An 18,232-nucleotide genomic window follows, 5' to 3' on the forward strand; every position below is an offset into this window, starting at 1 on the left:
GATCTGCATTGGCTTCACCTTGTCTGGAAGCCGTCTCATGAAATGGAGTTGTGTCAGTCTGTGCAAGTACAACAAAAATTAGGAAGGCAAGCCTAAATATGTATAACATCTTCCAAAATTACTTGACAACTCAAAACTGAATCAAGAACTAGATAAACATTAATTTTAATTTCCGAAAAAAAAGTTACCTCATTGTTTGGAGTTTCATATGAAGTAACTCTTTGTAGTTTCTCTAGGTTTGTCACACGTTCTTTAATCTGTTTCCTGTCTTTTTCAATCAAACACAAACGATCGTTCATGATCCTTAAATTATCTCCCACCATCTCGCTGATTCTGTTGATCTTTGATTCCAAAGACTCCTCCTGATACGAAGTAGAAGCTTGACTCATCCCTCCATTCCCAAACAGTAAAGATGCTCTTCTTATTTCTTCATTAGCACCGTATAGGTCTACTGACATGTTTCGCCAATCTCTAATTTTAAACTTATAACCTCTCTTGGATAAATCGGCCATGTCATCCAGATCTTTATTAGCTTCGTCTTCCATGCAAACATCATCTTCTGGATCATTAGAAATAGGAGGTAGGATGCATGTGACCTTAAGCTGAAACCATAAAAATAATTAGCTTTTAAATGGAGAATCATAAGGCAAAACAGAAACAAGAAAAAAATAATGTAAAAACTTACATGATCTTTGATTTCAATTAGGAGAACATCTATCAGCTGTGGAGAAGCTATTTGAAGGTACTTCTCACACAAAAATATTGGGGTAGACGGTTGAACGCTCAGAATAGGAACAACTTGACTGAATGCATACTGTAGCAAAGGTACTGACTCAAGTATCCATATAAGAAATGCCATAGGGAACCCTTGCAAATCATAATTGTTTTTGTCGAGGCTTTTGTCGACAGCTCTCTGAAGTGATTTTAACAGCAAATTATAAGCTGTTCTCCCCCATGGGTATGTCATCAAGACATCCATATCCTGCGCTATTTTCACATAATCCAAAGTAAAAGTTGTGCCACCGTCGAGAAGGCTCTTCTGTAGTAGTATGCTCTCAATCAGGAGGAGCATTGCAAGGCAGAATCTCTCATCAGAAGCATCTTCTCTTGTGTTTCTGAGCTGCTTCTCCACGTCCTTTACTGTATGAGTACGCCCTTTTAGGAAGTCCCACTTAAATTTCTCGGTTCCCTCTCGTGGTTCTCTTGCTTCACCACTACATTTCAAACCAGTCACCATGTGGAATTCTCTTATAGAGAACCTCATTGGCTGAGCACCAAAATGGAACCATGCTTCGTGTCTCTTCACTGTCTTGATGCTTTTGGTGAGAACTGCGTGCACTATCTTAGCTGATAATTTCAAAGACCTCTCTCCAAGCTTGATCACCGGTCCCAAAAACGTCCCTCTTATTCTGTTGAACTCATCATTTCCTAGAATTTCCTTAACAGTTTTGATATAAGCAACTATCGAGTGTTGGTTTATCGATATCGTCTTCTCTGGCTCTGATCCAATCGGATACCTCAGCTCAGGCAGTGCTAGTCTTAATGGTAATGGATCTCCCATCTTGTTTCTATCCTGCGTAAACAAGAAAAATTTTATTTGTCTAAATTAATTAAAATCCAATTTTCAGGAAGGGTTTCCTGAAAAAATACAAATCCTTCCCGAAGTCTATACACATGCTTTCACATGAACTAGAATTCTACCAATCATATTAGGTTAAAACGAGCAAGTCTATACACAAGCAAAAACCAGGAGACCAATCTCTCAGAAAGAAAACACACATAAGGTTGAATCTGCAACATACCTTCAAGAGATAGAGCTCTAGAAATGGTTTTTCTCGGAGAATAGAGAGAGCTCGCGTAAAAGATCGAGAGAGAGAGAGTTCTGGAGATGGGTTTTCGTCGGAGATCGAGAGATATGGAGATGAGAGAGAGATTCGAGAGGCGGAGACGAGTGAGATTCGAGAAGTTTGAAACGGCGAGAGTGTTGAGACGGCAAGAGTTTTGTTTTTTTTCAATCGAAATGTATTGTTTTGGAAACCTATCCTATATTAATTGGGTTAAGTATGCTTATGTAATATTCTTTAACAGATGATTCTCCTCAGACCAGCGGTTAAACCAAGGCTTTTTATAACTCAAAAGTCTCTCTATCCCCGGGTTCGATATGTGGTGGATTCAAAATCTATTTTAATTCTTTTTTGTGTTACAGTTTGGAGTTAAATAAAATTAAATGTAATCCATTAACAGATGATTCTTCTTGGCCTAGTGGCTAAACTCCCACACTATCCAAATACGCAGACTCTCTCCCTCTGGGTTCGATCCTTTGTGGTTCTAAATTTTTGTTGTCTGTAAACATCACAATTTTAAGCTTACCATATACATGTCCAATCCTTAGTATATAATCTCATTTCATTCTTTTTTACATTTGAAACACTTAACTTTTTTTCTGGAAACCCATCCAGAAACAATATTTTAACCTTCCAAGATATATGATACCCAAATAAAATACTTGATATCCTTCCAATCTTTCTTATGTAACCAGACGCCAACAACATAACAAAATAAACAGTCATAACTAAAACCGAGTCTTAACTAAAACAAAAAATGTTTTCATGCATCATTCTCATTTCCCAAAGCTCTCATCCACAAATTGGTTGAAGATCTCACAAGACAAGGTTCTCCTTAGCTCCAATGCATTGTCATCATTAATCTTTGTCATGTCTCCTATCTTCAATGACTGGCACTCCAGAATCTTGACAAGAAATATCCCACAGTTGAAAGGATGTTTTGTCTTGGGTAAACCTTGTGCCTGCTCAATCTCAAATGGAATCATCTTCACCTTATCTACCTCATCACCAGAAGATTCCACCAGCAGATTAGAAATCAACACTGTCATATTTAAAAATCAATATCAAGATAGAATCAGTTGAATATTTCAAACCAAGAAACAGATGAATACATCAAATACAGATTGTTTATACATACCTGCCAACTTTTTCACTTGAGGAATATCAATGCTGTTGCTTTCCTTTTGAAAACAATCATATACTGTGATTCTTTTCTTCTTCAAATGAATTTCCATCCCAATCCAGACATTGCTTTTTTTTCCAAGAGTAATCCCATACACAACATCAACATCTTCTCCCCATGTCTTCTCTGGATATACCTTCCCTCTCACAGTATCTTTAAATAAATCGTTGAAAATCTTTTTACCTTTGACCTTTTCTTTCTTGTAAGCCAAATCATCAGAGAGCAAGCAATGCAAGAACTCCATAGGTAGGAAGCACGCCTTTGGAATCTTGTAGTTGTGGAACCAAGCAGCATTCTCATTTCTTCTGCAATTTAGCATTGCAAAGGCTCCATCAATGTGCTGCAAAAAAAAGGCAAACATTATCTAATTTGTTACTATATAATTTCCTGAAACTAAACAAATCCTTCCTGAATTTTTTTTTAAAAAAAAGCTCAAGGCAAGAACATATGTAAACAAATTACCTCTTTCTTAAGGTCCTTTTTTGCATTTTCCATGCTTTGAAAGAAAGATTTCCTTATCTTATTATCATTGATTGATAGGGACCTGCAGTCGATTAAAGATTCAAAGGAATTACCAAACCTCTTATACATAAATATAAGAATATATAGACAAGGACAGAAACATGCTTACGTTTCATGCATGCCGGGCTTTAATGTCATCCAATTTTGAAGCCTTGAAAGCTTATGTTCCGCAGGAGTTGAAAACGGATCAACTGCAGGTATAATCTCAGGTATTACAGTTAAAGCCGGATTTCTGTCAGACTTGAATGGAGTTTTTGTGTCTCTAGATCGTTTAGGCACCCTCTCGCTCCTTCTTAGGAAAACATTATCCATTCCTGAATTTTGTGATGAGGCAGCAGCTTTCCTTTTCTTATCAGGCTTCACCTTTAATCAAACAATAGACACCAAGCAAAATATTATCAAATTTGTTGCAATCGGAATTTCTGGAAACCATTCCTGAAACTAAAATGTATGTATATCAAACAATTCACGTGAAGTATAATTCTAGTTATGATTTACCTTATCTGCCATCTTCCAGACTCCATCTTTCCATTCTCTATGAATTCGCAAATCTGAATGTTTGAATAGAATAGTTTCCATAGAAGTATAGAGACACACCGAGTATGTGTTATCACCAAGTACCATGCTAATTTGTCCGCTGCTCCAGCCATTGTTGTAGAAGGCTTCTACCTTATCCATCATCTCAAAGGATTTTTGGTCACTAGTTGGTGTTGCAGGACGTATTTTGTCAGCCGTGATAGTATCCTGAAGTTTCTGAAGTCTATGTTGGTCTGTGAAGAGTGTCGTGTACTCAACTGTCAGCTCCTCTAGTCCTTCACACAGTTTAAGATCAACAACCTTTCCTGGATACCATATTTCGTCATCAGTAGACAAAATTCAACCTCTGCGCCTATTTGAAAGTGAGCTAGAAGCCTGCTTACTTCAACCTATTAAAAATGAAGATTCAGTAACATCAGCGGTTTTAAATTGTTAGAATAATAATTAAAGATCAAATATACTCGATGCATACCTCGTTTTTTTCTGAAAAATCTATAGCACTTGTCTGAAGATGCTCTGTTTGCTGAGTAATAGGCGGCATCTTCGAAACATATGTGGAAACTAGCTCAGTAGTAGGTTCTGTAGTATCCTTGAGATTTTCTTCTGCTTGATTCTGCTCTGATGGTGTCTCATCGGATTGATCTCCCTCACTTGTCTGAAGGTGCTGTGTTTGCGGAGTAAGAGGCTGTGTCTTCGAAACATCTGTGGAAACTAGCTCAGTAGTAGGTTCTGTAGTATCCTTGAGATATTCTTCCGCTTGATTCTTTCTGCTTGATTGTGAATGCTCTCCTTCACTTGTAGAAAAATATTGGGTCGCAGTTTCTGTCTCACTCTATAAGACAAAAGTAAATGGTAAGAGTTAGTTGAATAGAAAAATATTACCTAAACATTTTAAATATTTCTTCTTACCAAAGCATTCTTATTTTCTTCAATAACTAGTGCAATTAGTGAAGACAATGGAGAGGAAGGTCTGTAATGCACAGCATGTGTATCCTCCTGTAATAACAGTAAAATAAAAGAGGTAGTTATGAAGAAGTTTCTACAATTTAAAATTCAAGTTGTACTTATGAAAGACATTTCTATGCTTACCTTTTTATTGTTTGCTGAAATGATCTCAGTCAATGGCTGTGTAGCCTCATACGTTTCCTCTGTTACCGTCTGCAAAAAAAAAAAAAAAAAGTCAGGTAGGGGATCAAAAACACGTACAAAAGCTTTCAAACATTACTTGAAATCTCCAAGATTTTTTGAACATTTACCTGCTGTTTCTGAATTGGAGTAAAAACTTGAGCCTCAATACTCTTTGGAGATATTGGAGAAGAAGGTGTCTCATTCATTTCCAGTGTTTCTTTTTGCAAAACTTGAGTCTGAGCAGCAGGTGACTCAATCACAATCTGCAAAAAATATCAGGAAAGGCCATCATGAATACATTCAATTATAATTTCTAGAGTAAATATTACCTCATCATCTGGTTTTCCTTCTCCTTGATTAGTTTTGGGTGGCGTTTCATCAGTAGAGGTTTGTGTTTCCCTCTGCCAAAAATTAGAAAGGTCTATATATGTAAATCACCCAAAACTAATTGTAAACTCCAACTGTCATTGAGCATATACCTCTTTTGTCAGATTAGGAGTAAAAACTTGAGTATCAAGGGCAGGCGTGTCATCCGATGGCTCTCTCTCAATCTGTAAAAATTATCACGAAGTCAATCCAGAGTACGTTCTAAAGCTTCCAAACATTAACTTAAAAATCCAAGATTTTTTTTGACCATGTACCTGCTGAGTCTGACTTGGAGTATAAACGGGAGTTTCAATACTCTTTGGAGCTATTGGAGAAGAAGGTGTCTCATTCATTTCTACTGTTTCTTTCTGCAAAACTTGACTCTGACTAGCAGGTGACTCACTTGTTAATTTCTCTCTCACAATCTGCAAAAAAATATCAGGAATGGCCATCATGAATACATTCAACTATAATTTCTAGAATAAATATTACCTCATCATCTGGTTTTCCATCTTGATTAGGATTGGATGGCCTCTCACCGGTAGACGTTTCTGTTTCTTTCTGTCAAAAATCAGAAAAGCCTTTATATGTAAAAAAAAATCACCCAAAACTAATTTGTAAACTCCAACTGTGAAAACAATATCATTGAGCATATACCTCTTTTGTCAGATTAGGAGAGAATACTTGAGTATCAAGGGCAGGAGTTTCATCATCTGATTCATTCATTGTGTCCTGCAAAAATCAAGAATGCATTCTAGAATATGTACAAAAGCTTCCAAATATTACTTCAAAACTCAACAATATTTTATTGGTTACATACCTCATTTGTCAAATTAGGCTGTTGAGACATTGGAGATAAAGGCGTCTCACTCGATGATTGCGTGTAATCCTGCAAAAATCAGGAAGGCATTCAGGATTTTGTACAAGAATTTCCAAATATTTTCTTAAAATTTTTGAGCATATACCTCATTTTGTTGAGACTTTGGAGATGCAGCTGATTCAATCATTGTCTCCTGCAAAAATCAGGAATGCATTCAAGAAGTACAAAAGCTTTCCAAATATTACTTCAAAACTCAACAATATTTATTGGTTACATACCTCATGTGTCAAATTAGGCTGTTGAGACATTGGAGATAAAGGTGTCTCACTCGATGGTTGCGTGTGAGACATTGGAGATAAAGGTGTCCCACTGGATGGTTGCGTGTGAGACATTGGAGATAAAGGTGTCCCACTGGATCGCTGTTTGTCAAATATTAGGAAGGCATTCAAGAATATGTACAAGATCTTCCAAAAAATACTTGAAAATGCAAATGTAAAAGAAGATGTTTTGAGAATTTACCTTTTGTGTCACGTTAGTGGGAAAAACATTGCTGTTTCCTTCCAACTCTGACACACGAGCTCTAAGATGTATGTTTTCTTCTTCCAGTAATGACATTCGATCCTTCATGCTCTTCAGATTCTCCTCCATTACCGTGATGATCCTGTTCACTTTTTCATTTACTGAATCCTCATCAATCGGAGTAGAAGCTTGGCCAGTCTCCTTATTTGCCATCATTTGAATAAGAGCATCCAATGTGTCAAATGTGTCTACACACCTATTTTCCCAGTCATCGGCTGTAATCTTGTACCCTTTCTTTGTTACATCTTTCACTGTTTCCAACTCGTCACTATATTTGTCTTCAATGGAGATATCATCTTCTGGATCATGAGGAATAGAAGGTAGTATGCAATGGACCTTCAGCTGAGAATATTTCAAAAAAGACCAATGAGAAACATATTAAAAAGAAGAAGCCAAATAAACTGAGAAACATATACTTGGAAAAGCTTACCTTTGTATCAGCTTCAACCTGTAAAACCCTATCAAGTGATGGATTCTCTATCTCAGTGTATTTTTCACACAAGTAAGTCGGCCCAGGAACCTCAACTGTTGGTACACACTTACTGAACTTATTCCTTAGCAAAGGAATCGACTCTAGTATCCAAAGAAGGAATACTAGAGGATAACCTTGCAACTCAAATTTGGATTTATTCTCCAAATGATTCGCGACAGCGTTTTGAATTGACTTCAGGAGCACAATGTAAGCCTCTTTTCCCCATGGATATGTCATATCCTGTGCATTTTTCGCATATTCCAAAGGAAAACTCCCTCCTTTGCTCTTCCGCAATAATATGCTCTCTACCAGGATGAGCATTGCGAGGCATATTCTCTCCTCAGAAGCATCTTCTCTTGTGTTTCTGAGCTGGTCCACCACGTCACTTAACTTATGACTACGCCCCTTTAGCAATTCCCAATTAAATCTCTCGGTTTCCCTTCGTGGTCCTTCTAATGCACCACTACATTTCAAGCCTGTCATCATATGAAATTCTCTTATAGAGAACCTCATTGGCTGCGCACCGAAATGGAACCAGGCTTCATTCTCCTTGACAGAAACGATGCTTCTAGTGAGAATGGCGTAGACTATCTTTGCTGATAACTTCAATCCTCTCTCACTGAGCTTCATTACAGGTCCCAGAAATGATCCTCGGACTCTTATCATCTCATCTGGTTTTAGGATGCTTTTGACAATAGAGATATAATCTGAACCAGAGTATTGGTTGATTGCTGACTTTTCCTTTGGCTGTGAACCAATAGGATACTTCAGCTCTGGCAGTGCTAGTTTTAGAGGTACTGAATCTCCCATCTTGTTTCTATCCTGCGTAAACAAGAAAAAAAAATTTCAATTTTCTGGAAGGCTTTCCTGAAACAACACAAATACAAAACAACACAAAAGTCTTCATTTGCTTCGCTTGTTAATAAGAACGAGTAACACACAAATCAAAATCAAAACGCAAGCTTCCCAAATTTTAATTCAAAAACCCTAATTTTAAAAAGTTACCGATTTTGAGAGTAGAGAGTGTGACGCTGATGATTAGATAGCCGGAGAAGATGATTATCGAGCCGGAGAAGATGATTAGCGAGCCGGAGAAGACGATTAGCGAGCCGGAGAAGATGATTCCCGAGCCGGAGACTTCGATTCCCGAGTCGGAGAAGATGATTCCCGAGCCGGAGACGACGATTCCCGAGTCGGAGAAGATGATTCCCGAGCCGGAGACGACGATTCCCGAGTCGGAGACGACAGTGCCGGTGAGGGTTTGAAGATTCCCGAGAGGAGACGACACGATTCGCGATCGAATGAAATGAAATGTTTTTTTTTCTATTCTTATAACAAAGGGTATAAAGGTAAATTACCCCTTTAATGAAACCTATTTTTGTGACTTCTGATCCTGAGTGCTAGTTTGGGGAGGAAAACTTCAAAAGGTGCTATTATTGACAATTGCCCAAAAGACAAAGTATTTAAATGTTTGTCATTAATGAAAAAAATAATAAAAAGCGAAAAGATTAGAGCTAGATTCAAACCCATGTCATTCTTGGTACAAGCAGCCAATTACAACTAGGCAACAATGATTCTTTGGCTTATGTGTCGATATTATATATAAAATAGATGTATTATCCAGAAATTAAGAAACGTTTAAAAACTAATTCTGATTAATCCCGATTAGTTTTCACTTCATGTTAACTAACTATGCCCAAACTAACCACTCAACTAACACCTAACGTAATTTTGTAACACCTAACGTAATTTTGAACATGATTTCAACGGTTTCAGATATTAATAATTGGTTCTTCATTTTGCTTATACCAAATGCTAATGGTATTGGATAAAAAAATCGGTTACAAATTGTTTTTTATTTGTATTAAAAAAAACTCTTTACAAATCTAAAATATGAATATATTAACTTATTAAATTAACTGTTTGGGAATAAAATTTAAAATTAATGAGTGAAATAACTATGGCACAAGTGTATAGTTATGCAACATCACACATTCATTACAATTATCAAAACCCCTTATTAAAATTAAAAAAAAATTATAAACAAATATAATTACAAAAAAAAAAACACAAATATAATTACAAGAAAAAAATATGAAAAAAAAATTTTTAAAAAAAAATTTAAACAAAAATATACCCATCCTTTAAAGATGGGTCAAAATCTAGTTAACTTATTAAATTAACTGTTTAGGAATAAAATTTAAATTAATGTGTGAAATAGCTATGACACAAGTGTATAGTTATGCAACATCACACATCATTACAATTATCAAAACTCCTTAGTAATAATTAAAAAATAAATTATTACAAACACAAAAAATAAATAAAAAAAATATAAATATAAAAATTAAATTTCTAAAGAAAAATCAAAACAAAAAATATATCCGCCCTTTAAGAACTGGTCAGAATCTAGTATCATTCTTAATCCTTATCACTCTTGTCGGATTAATCATTACTAGGTTCCATCCCATTCCAAAAGATATTTTAAAACATTGGTTCCATCAAATCCTCTTATCTGTATATTTTAGGGTGGAGAAGCTATTTCCCCACGAGAATTATTGTATATCACCATATGTCTCCTAAACTATGTCCTCGTTTTATTTGTTCCCAATTTAAAGTTTCAGTTTTATTCCCCACAAATGTTGGTTTTGTCAAACCAAATTCACAAATTTTAAATCTCAATTATAACCGAACAAACCAAAATTGTACCAAACATAAAACCAACTAAACCATATCTAAACCAAAACATACCAAATCACTTCATCTCTCTCCTTCCTCACGAGTCACAACAAATCCAGAACCATAAAAAAATTTCTCTGTCCATCGAATCTCTTCTTCTCCACATTATTAACGTTTCCGATTTTATATAGGGGAGATATAAATCGTAAACTTTAATAATGTGGGGAAATAAAACTTAAACTTTATATTTGTAGATAAATAGAACGAAGTCATAGTTTAGGAACATCTGGTGTTATAAGATAGTTCTCGTAGAGAAACAGATTGTGGACCCTATATTTTATTATGATAAACTCTGCCTAGGGGTTATTTATCGAGTGAAAGAAGAAGAAGGGGTTTTGCATGTGGATTATGTTTGGAGGAAACTGGATTTCGTATACGTTTCCATCTCGATGAAACAGTACAGGAAAAAAATTATATATTAATTTTGATCACAGTACATAGCCATAAACTGTAGTAAAAAGAGCGAACGTGCTTATTGATGTTATGAATGAACCTTTATTTTTTTATTTACATGCAGCTTATCTGCTTAGCTGATCTGGAATTTGATTACATAAACCCTTACGACTCTTCTTCAAGAATAAACTCTGTGGTATTACCAGAGTTCGTTCTTCAAGGATTCCTATGTCTTTTCTTTTCTTCCTCGTAACTGGTCATTGGGCACTACATGGTCTCCCTTATCTCTACTACAATTTCCAAATGTGAGCTCTCTTTATTTTTTTCTTTTAAAACGACTCTCAGACTTGTTGAAGCAGGTTTAATCATGGAATGTGGAAGCTGATAACTCTATATTTCTTTTGTATGTTAGTTGCTTGAAAAACCATTATTTGATTGACGTGACGGAGATCTTCAACTTGCTTGACTGGGAAACAAAGAAACGGCTCTTCAAGCTCGCTTACATGATCCTCACTCTCTTCCTCACCATTTTCTGGTAAAAATAATCTCTTTCCTTCTTCCTGAAAATCAGATTAGAAACAGTTAAAACATATGTTTGAACTTCTTCTTTTTAAGGTTAATCTATTCCACAGTGGATGATTACGAGGAGTGAAGGCAACACACCGTTTGATTAAAACCCCCATGTGACATGAAAAGAAAGGACCATCATTTGTTGTTAGTGTTTGTAGCATTAGAGATTTGTGTAACCAGATTTTAGCCTGCAGTGAACATTCTTCTGATCTTGTGGCCTGCAGGTGGTGCAGTTAACTCACCAGGGTTCCAATGTGGATGTTTTTTCTTTGCTAAAAAAAAAACATCTACGGTGGAACCTCTTTCTCGTTCAGCTCGGTTTCTAGTTTTACACTGCAAAATTACTATTGTAGGATATAAATTAATTTATGAGTACCAAACAAGATTCTTCAATTGTCTTCATCTAGATGTTATGAATGGCAAAATGTCATTCGCGTATTTCAATGCGGAATTGACAAAACCGCAAACTGATCACCGTTCATCAATTACAATGAAAAACACACTACAGTAAAAATACAAAAAGTAAATACGCAACACGTTTTTGAATACATGCAGAATCTGAAAAACGCACTTTGTAATTATTGAATAATTGTAATAATTATTAGACACATTAACCAATAACAAAAAATATAAAAACATAATATGTTTTAGTAGTACCAAAACCAATTTATAAAGAAAAACCAAAAACCAAAAACCAAATTTATGGGTTTAATAAAACCAATTTTTGTTTTTTTGAGAATGTTATATTTTAATTAAATAATAATTAATTAAATACTATTTTGCTAAAGATAAAATTCCATAAAAGTTTTTGTTCATAATATATCTGTATATAATATTAATTTACTGTTAAAAATTAGCTATTAATATCTGTAAGTAAAATTATTGAATTATTTTAATACTGATTAGACACATTAGACAATAACAAAAATATAAAAACATAAACTATTTCTTAATACAATGTATATTAATTTTGAAAAACAAAATATTTCATTCAAATTTTAAAAATTAAAATAGTTCCAAATCTTATAGTATATTTATTTTTTTTGTAATTTTAAATATTTTATGATTAATATTGTCGTATAATGTAAGTTTTTATAAAAATATAATATGTTAAATATTTATTTTTAAATAATAAACACAGTAGTTTGATAAATTTCAATGAGAACTTCTAAATATTTTCTTGCTGTTTTTGTTGTATTATTTTAAAGTAATGCATTAATATCCTTTTGGAAAACTAAAAAAAACAGCAAAACCAAAAAGCAAAAGTCAAAATCTAAAAAACTAAAAACCAAAACCCAAAAGCGGAAAAATCAAAAATCAAAAACCTCAAATCAAAAACTAAAATATTAAATATTAAAGGTAAAATCTAAAAACTAATAAAATAATGTTTTTAGAGAAATAGATTTCCTATAATATAAGGAAACTGGGTTTTCAAATAACTGTCAGTTTCTAAAGAGAAACCAAAATCAAAGTTTTCATGGTTTTTGTCAAACTTGCAGTAGTTTTTCATTTTTTTCCCTTTTAAATTATTTTTGCTATTTTTATGCATTAATACAGTAAAAATAAAGGGTTTCTTTCAAAAGTGACTCAAAATTTCAAGTCAAACACAAAAATAACCTATGTTTTTTTTGAAACTTTGTTTCTCCTATTCACCCTAGAAGTTCTAGTTATTCACGAAAATGTCATTACTTTTTTTTTCTTTTTTTTTTCGAAAATGATGTTTTTACCTTACCATCCTCATCTTCACACAAATATTTACAACTTTGCCATTGACATCAATACCTAAACCACCATGAACTACCAATTGCGACTGTTAATGCCCTTAAGTTTCGGTTTTTTCTCATCCTTTCTCATTTCATATCCATACAAACCACATATCTTACAATTTTTCTCAAATTCATCAAAAAAACTGAAGATTTTGATTACAAATTATGTAAGGTTCATAAGCTCACGATTCTTGGTGATTAACGAGTAGGTAGCTGTTCTGGTGAAGTTTTGGGTGATTGGAGAAACAACGCAAGTCATCTCACGAGTTCAAGGTATGAAAGCGCGAACCAATTTTTTTTTCAGATATGTCCGACGCATAGGTTAGTTTTGCAATTGACCTTTTGTGTGTTTTTAATAGATGACTTCCCTAGAAGTCTTCTAACTTCCTTTGTAAACAAAAAATTTCGAAATTCTCAGAGAATACTTCTTTAGAAGTCTTCTCGGATAAACATGTTACTTTAAATTTGACCAAAGTTGGTCAGAAATTTGCCATTTTTTAGAAGACTTCCTGGAGAAAACTTCTAAAGAAGTCTTTTGAAAGTCTTCCCTAAGTCTTCTTAATGCCGAAAGATGTCTGCGTGGGTATTAGTCAATATTGGTACTACTGAGTCGAGTTCATAACTTAATTGGTGATAATTAAAGTTACAAAATTGATGTTTAATAATGTTTCTAGCTAAACGGATAAGTCTTCTGTAAGTCTTCGTCATAAGTGTTAATTTCAAAAGTGTTAAGTAACCTCTAGAATATCAAGGCATGTGGTTTAATGTGTCTTTTTAGATCATAACATATAATTTTTAACTTACCTGAAATTTAAAAAATTTCAACTTTCACTTAAAATTCAAGTTTGATCTTTTGTGAATTTGACTAATTTTTTTAAGTCTTCTCTCTTAGTTTTAGTAAATTTGGCTAAATTTTTGTGTTGTTGTTTTCTACGAGTGGGTAGAATGGTTAAAAAATTGTGGTATGTTGTATCAATAACTTCAATAATGTCAAGTACTTTTAGCAAACATGAACATATTTAGCAAATTCTTTTGATTAACATTTCTTTAAGTTTACAAAAGAATTCACAATTAAATAGTGCATATACAAATCATAAAACATACCATAAACAAACTATTACACATGGAACTAGATATCATTTCTCAACATAGATAACCTTGGACTCCACATGACATCATTTTTTTGTACCACTTTGTACAGAAGACTTTGGAAGACTTCCCGAAGACTTTGTGGGAAGTCTTCTGTAATAAAATACATTAGAAGACTTCTCAAGAAGTCTATCAAGAGTCTTTCGAGAGTTTGTGTGTCTGCGAGAGTCTTCCGAGAGTTTCTGAGAGTCTTCCAAGAGTCTTCTGAGAAATCTTTCAAAGTCTAACTCATATCTGAAAAAATATGCATATTCAAACTTTGGAAGACTTTTTGAAGACTTTGTACTACGTCTTCTAGCATAAAACGCATTAGAAGACTTCCCAGAAGTCTTCCGAGAGTCTTCCAAGAGTCTTCTGAGAAGTTTTCCAAAGTCTGGTTTAGATCAGAAATTTTTATATATTCGAAAGCATTCAAATAACTTCAAAAAGAGAAAACCTCAAAAACACTTATTTATGCTTAATAATAAACAAAAAATTATTACATTAGGTTGAATTTATAACTTTTTAGAATCCAATATATAAAACACAAAAAATACATATCCAAATTTGTACCACTTTGGGCAAAAGACTTCGTGGGAAGTCTTCAAGCATAAAATGCATTAGAAGACTCGTCTAGAAGTCTTCCGAGAAGTCTTTCAAAGTCAGTCTTAGATCTGAAAATCTGCAAATTCAAAACATTCAAATGGCGTCAAACAAATAAAAACTTCAAAATGTAATTTTATGCTTAAATAACAAACAATACAGTCACAGTAGGTTGAATCTATAGTTTTTTTAGAATATAATATATAAAACACGAAATATACATATCCAACATTTATAGATCTACCTTTGAATGAGTGAAAGATGAGAACCATGTAATGAAAAACTTCAAAAGAAAATAATTAGTGATAAGACATAAGAAAAAAATGAGAAATGGATTTAAATTTGGTGTTTGATGTTCAAAGAGATTAGAGAGAGGTTGGAGAGTTTTAGAGTGAGAAACATTGCATTTTTGTTGCAGCCATTTGAGAGGAAGAAAGAGAATGTGTAAATTTTCTTTATATATGGAGACAAAAATTCTAATTAGGTTAAATATTTTCGATATAGAAGACTTCTTGGAAGTCTTCTGAGAGAGGACTTCTTTGAACGTCTTCTGAGAGAGGACGTCTTTGAAAGTCTTCTGAGAGAAGACTTCGTTGAAAGTCTTCTGAGAAAATACTTCTTTGAAAGTCTTCTAAGAAAGACTTCTAGAAGATTTTTGGAAGACTTCGCTTTAGACGATATTTTACTAAAATTTAGGCGGGAAACCTAAATTCTACTAATTTAGGCAGAAAAATGTCATAAGACTTCTTGGAAAGTCTTCTTGTGAAGTCTTCCAAACCATAACCTAATCAAAGAACTACCTAAATAGCAAATAATAATTCATTAAACTTATAATCAACTTATAAAATGTTTAATATACACAAAAATAAACACATGGAGGTCAAAACAAGTTTTTTTTTAAAGTTAAGATTCCAAAATCTAATCCTAAAAATACCAACAATACTATAACATATGTTACCAAACCCCAAACTAAATGCTATTATGACTAATTCTACATTCACTCATCTATGTTAAAATAATTCAAATTTACTAAAACTAAATTTCTATTAATTTGAAATGTTTATTAATACATGATTTCTATTTTTTTTCTTTCAAAATATTTTTTATTAAATTTATTAATTATTTTTAAGATCTAATACATGAGAAGACTTTCACTAGAAGACTTCGGGAAAACTTTTGGAAGACTTCGATTTAGGCAGAAAACCTAAAATTTTCTAAATTTAGGCGGGAACCCTAAATTCTACTAAAATGTAGGCGGGATATGTCAAGACTTCTTGGGAAGTCTTTCCAGACCCTATAATCAAATAACTAAGAAAAAAACACTTTCTTAAACTTTTTAGATATTTAGAAAGTGTTTAAATCAAGTTATTAGATAATCACTAATCACATATAGGTCAATTTGTTTTAAAAAAAAATAAGATGAGATTTAAAAATCTAACCCTAAAAATACTAACAATACTACAACATATGTTACCATACCTTAAACCAAAGAATATCATGATTCAATCTACATTCACTCATCTATGTTAAAAATAATTCAATTTCAGTAAAACTAAATTTCCATCTTTTAGAAGTTTATTACTACATTTTTGACTTTTTCCCTTTGAAAATAATTTTTAAAATTTTTTTAATTATTTTTAAGATCTAATCCACAAGAAGACTTTCTCTGGAAGACTCCTATATGACTTATGGAAGACTTTGATTTAGGCGGGAAACCTAAATTTTCCAAACTTTAGGCGGGAACCCTAAATTCTACTAAAATTTAGGTGGGATGTATTGGAAGACTTCTATTTAAGTCTTCTCTGAATCTTCCAGACCCTAAAATCAATTAACTATGCAAAAAACACTTTCTTAAACTTAAAAGAACATAGAAAATGTTTAAATCAAGTTATTAGATACTTAATAAACATATATAGGTTAATTTTTTAAAAATGAAGATAAGATTTCAGAATCTAACCCTAAATATACATAAAATACTATAACATATGTTACCAAACCCTAGACCAATGACTCATAAGCCAATATACATTCACTCAGCTATGTTGAAAATAATTTAATTTCAGATGAACTAAATTTACATCATTGAGAAATGTTTATTATTACATAATTTCAATTTTTTGCCCATCAAAATATTTTTTATAAAATTATTTTTAAGATCTACTGAAGTAAAGACTTACAAAGAATCATCATAGAGAAGACTTTTTTGCAAGTTTTCTCTAACGGAGGGTTATAATGGTAAAACTGAATACATGTTTTTTGTTTATTCATAAGGGGCTGTTGTAATGTCACTAGACTTTTGGGTTACTTTTACATTTGATTGAATTTCGGGTACACTTTTGTATTCAAAATCAAGCTTGAGTCATTTTTGGCAAATCCCCCAAAAATAAATAAAATGATAACTACTATAAAATAGGTTTCAGTATAAAGCATTTGCTTAACATATCTCTATAATATTATTTGAGAAGCCGCTTTGCTATGTGGCATGCTCACGTTAACTCTCATAATGGTTGATTAAATAGACACCTTTAATGAACTAAAAATATTATATATTTTTTTGTCACGAAAAATTATATTAAAGTAAAAGTCGAACGGTTTAAACAATTACAACCGGAGGTAGTCACAACGGCTAGACAATAAACGAAAAGTACAATAACAAGACCGATAAATGTGTTACATGGGCGAAGATACATGTAGAGATGATTCACTTAAGACCCTAGAACTGATGTTCCGAAGAGCTTGCTAAAGTCGAAATATAAACCGACAATGGGGGACCCTAAACAACGGGTTTGAAGATGGTTGGTGGACCCAACACTAATCATGGGAGACTCTCCTTTACTTCACTATGTGTATGTACCTGATAGGAACATTGGAGAATGATCTCGTCCTGGATTCTTGGTGGAACTATGTCAAAAGCTGTTGGCCGGTAAGAGAACATGAGTGACACCAGAACTGTAGCTAAGAACAGTAGGAAAATGCCTCATTTGACTAGATTTGACTCTGATATTCATGAACATGGCGCAGAGACTGTGTAATCTCTACTGACCTGTGATAGCTGACACAAAATCAATCACAACATCACAGCTTTGGGCTATGTGAACCCTGTATACTGAAGAAGAAATGCCCACTAAGACTAGAATCTGACATGTCTTCGATTCCATAGATAGATTTGATGCTGAAGAGCAAACTATGGATTAAAAAGGTAGGGGCTGATTGTCGTTAGTGGCCGCACCGGTTGAAAACACTCCGACATCAAAGTCGGGATCACCTTCATAGATATGCTGAACATGCTGAAAGTAATGCGGAGTAAACATTGTGACTGATCCAAGCCTTAGGACCACGACATTACCATGTTGAATCCAAAGAGAATTAATCGAATCATAACTGGGCACCCAGACATCAAAGTACTTCATGTGTGGAGTTTGTGAGCGTTCGTCTAGATTAGCAGCTGCGAGAGCTGGCTGGGTCGGTTGCAGTAGCTGCAAAGGGAGGAGGACGAGCTGTTATTTCACCAGGAAGATTCCTTGAAAGAGTCAGAGAAGTGGAGCAAAGGAAGGCTCGATGGGGAATATGATACAATGCTCA

The 18,232-nt window shown here is 33.6% G+C and overlaps 3 protein-coding genes and 1 pseudogene across 3 annotated transcripts; 1 reads left to right on the forward strand and 3 right to left on the reverse strand.

Moving 5' to 3' along the window:
- Positions 1-53: 53 nt before the first annotated feature.
- Positions 54-1,561, reverse strand: LOC125607283. The gene is made up of 3 exons (XM_048777191.1): positions 686-1,561; positions 189-602; positions 54-92 (listed from the first exon to the last, which is right to left on the reverse strand). Exons 1-3 carry the CDS (start codon positions 1,559-1,561, stop codon positions 54-56), a joined length of 1,329 nt encoding a protein of 442 aa, XP_048633148.1.
- An 813-nt stretch (positions 1,562-2,374) lies between these two features.
- LOC125591769 lies at positions 2,375-3,894 on the reverse strand. The gene is made up of 4 exons (XM_048766599.1): positions 3,659-3,894; positions 3,490-3,571; positions 2,983-3,367; positions 2,375-2,886 (listed from the first exon to the last, which is right to left on the reverse strand). The coding sequence occupies exons 1-4, from the start codon at positions 3,859-3,861 to the stop codon at positions 2,621-2,623; spliced, it is 936 nt and encodes a 311-aa protein (XP_048622556.1). The 5' UTR covers positions 3,862-3,894; the 3' UTR covers positions 2,375-2,620.
- A 395-nt stretch (positions 3,895-4,289) lies between these two features.
- Positions 4,290-8,261, reverse strand: LOC125591759 (mucin-17-like). Its single transcript, XM_048766586.1, has 15 exons — positions 7,410-8,261; positions 6,920-7,321; positions 6,679-6,819; positions 6,546-6,593; positions 6,401-6,469; positions 6,238-6,312; positions 6,073-6,141; positions 5,856-6,005; positions 5,694-5,765; positions 5,544-5,615; positions 5,343-5,477; positions 5,176-5,244; positions 4,996-5,082; positions 4,559-4,918; positions 4,290-4,475 (listed from the first exon to the last, which is right to left on the reverse strand). The coding sequence occupies exons 1-15, from the start codon at positions 8,259-8,261 to the stop codon at positions 4,356-4,358; spliced, it is 2,721 nt and encodes a 906-aa protein (XP_048622543.1). The 3' UTR covers positions 4,290-4,355.
- A 392-nt stretch (positions 8,262-8,653) lies between these two features.
- Positions 8,654-11,427, forward strand: LOC111213921 (annotated as a pseudogene).
- The last annotated feature ends 6,805 nt before the right edge of the window (positions 11,428-18,232 follow it).

This window comes from Brassica napus, chromosome A3 (assembly GCF_020379485.1).
Source record: "Brassica napus cultivar Da-Ae chromosome A3, Da-Ae, whole genome shotgun sequence".
NCBI classification, from domain to species: domain Eukaryota; kingdom Viridiplantae; phylum Streptophyta; class Magnoliopsida; order Brassicales; family Brassicaceae; genus Brassica; species Brassica napus.

Coding starts and splice junctions, on each gene's coding strand:
- LOC125607283 (XM_048777191.1), bottom strand. CDS start 1,561: ATGGGAGATCCATTACCATTAAGACTAGCACTGCCTGAGCTGAGGTAT. Junction 603..685: donor TAATTGAAATCAAAGATCAT/GTAAGTTTTTAC, acceptor TTATGGTTTCAG/CTTAAGGTCACATGCATCCT. Junction 93..188: donor ATGAAACTCCAAACAATGAG/GTAACTTTTTTT, acceptor ATACATATTTAG/GCTTGCCTTCCTAATTTTTG.
- LOC125591769 (XM_048766599.1), bottom strand. CDS start 3,861: ATGGATAATGTTTTCCTAAGAAGGAGCGAGAGGGTGCCTAAACGATCT. Junction 3,572..3,658: donor AAGCCCGGCATGCATGAAAC/GTAAGCATGTTT, acceptor AATCGACTGCAG/GTCCCTATCAATCAATGATA. Junction 3,368..3,489: donor AAAAGGACCTTAAGAAAGAG/GTAATTTGTTTA, acceptor TTTTTTTTGCAG/CACATTGATGGAGCCTTTGC.
- LOC125591759 (XM_048766586.1), bottom strand. CDS start 8,261: ATGGGAGATTCAGTACCTCTAAAACTAGCACTGCCAGAGCTGAAGTAT. Junction 6,313..6,400: donor AGCCTAATTTGACAAATGAG/GTATGTAACCAA, acceptor TGATTTTTGCAG/GACACAATGAATGAATCAGA. Junction 5,083..5,175: donor TTTCAGCAAACAATAAAAAG/GTAAGCATAGAA, acceptor CTGTTATTACAG/GAGGATACACATGCTGTGCA.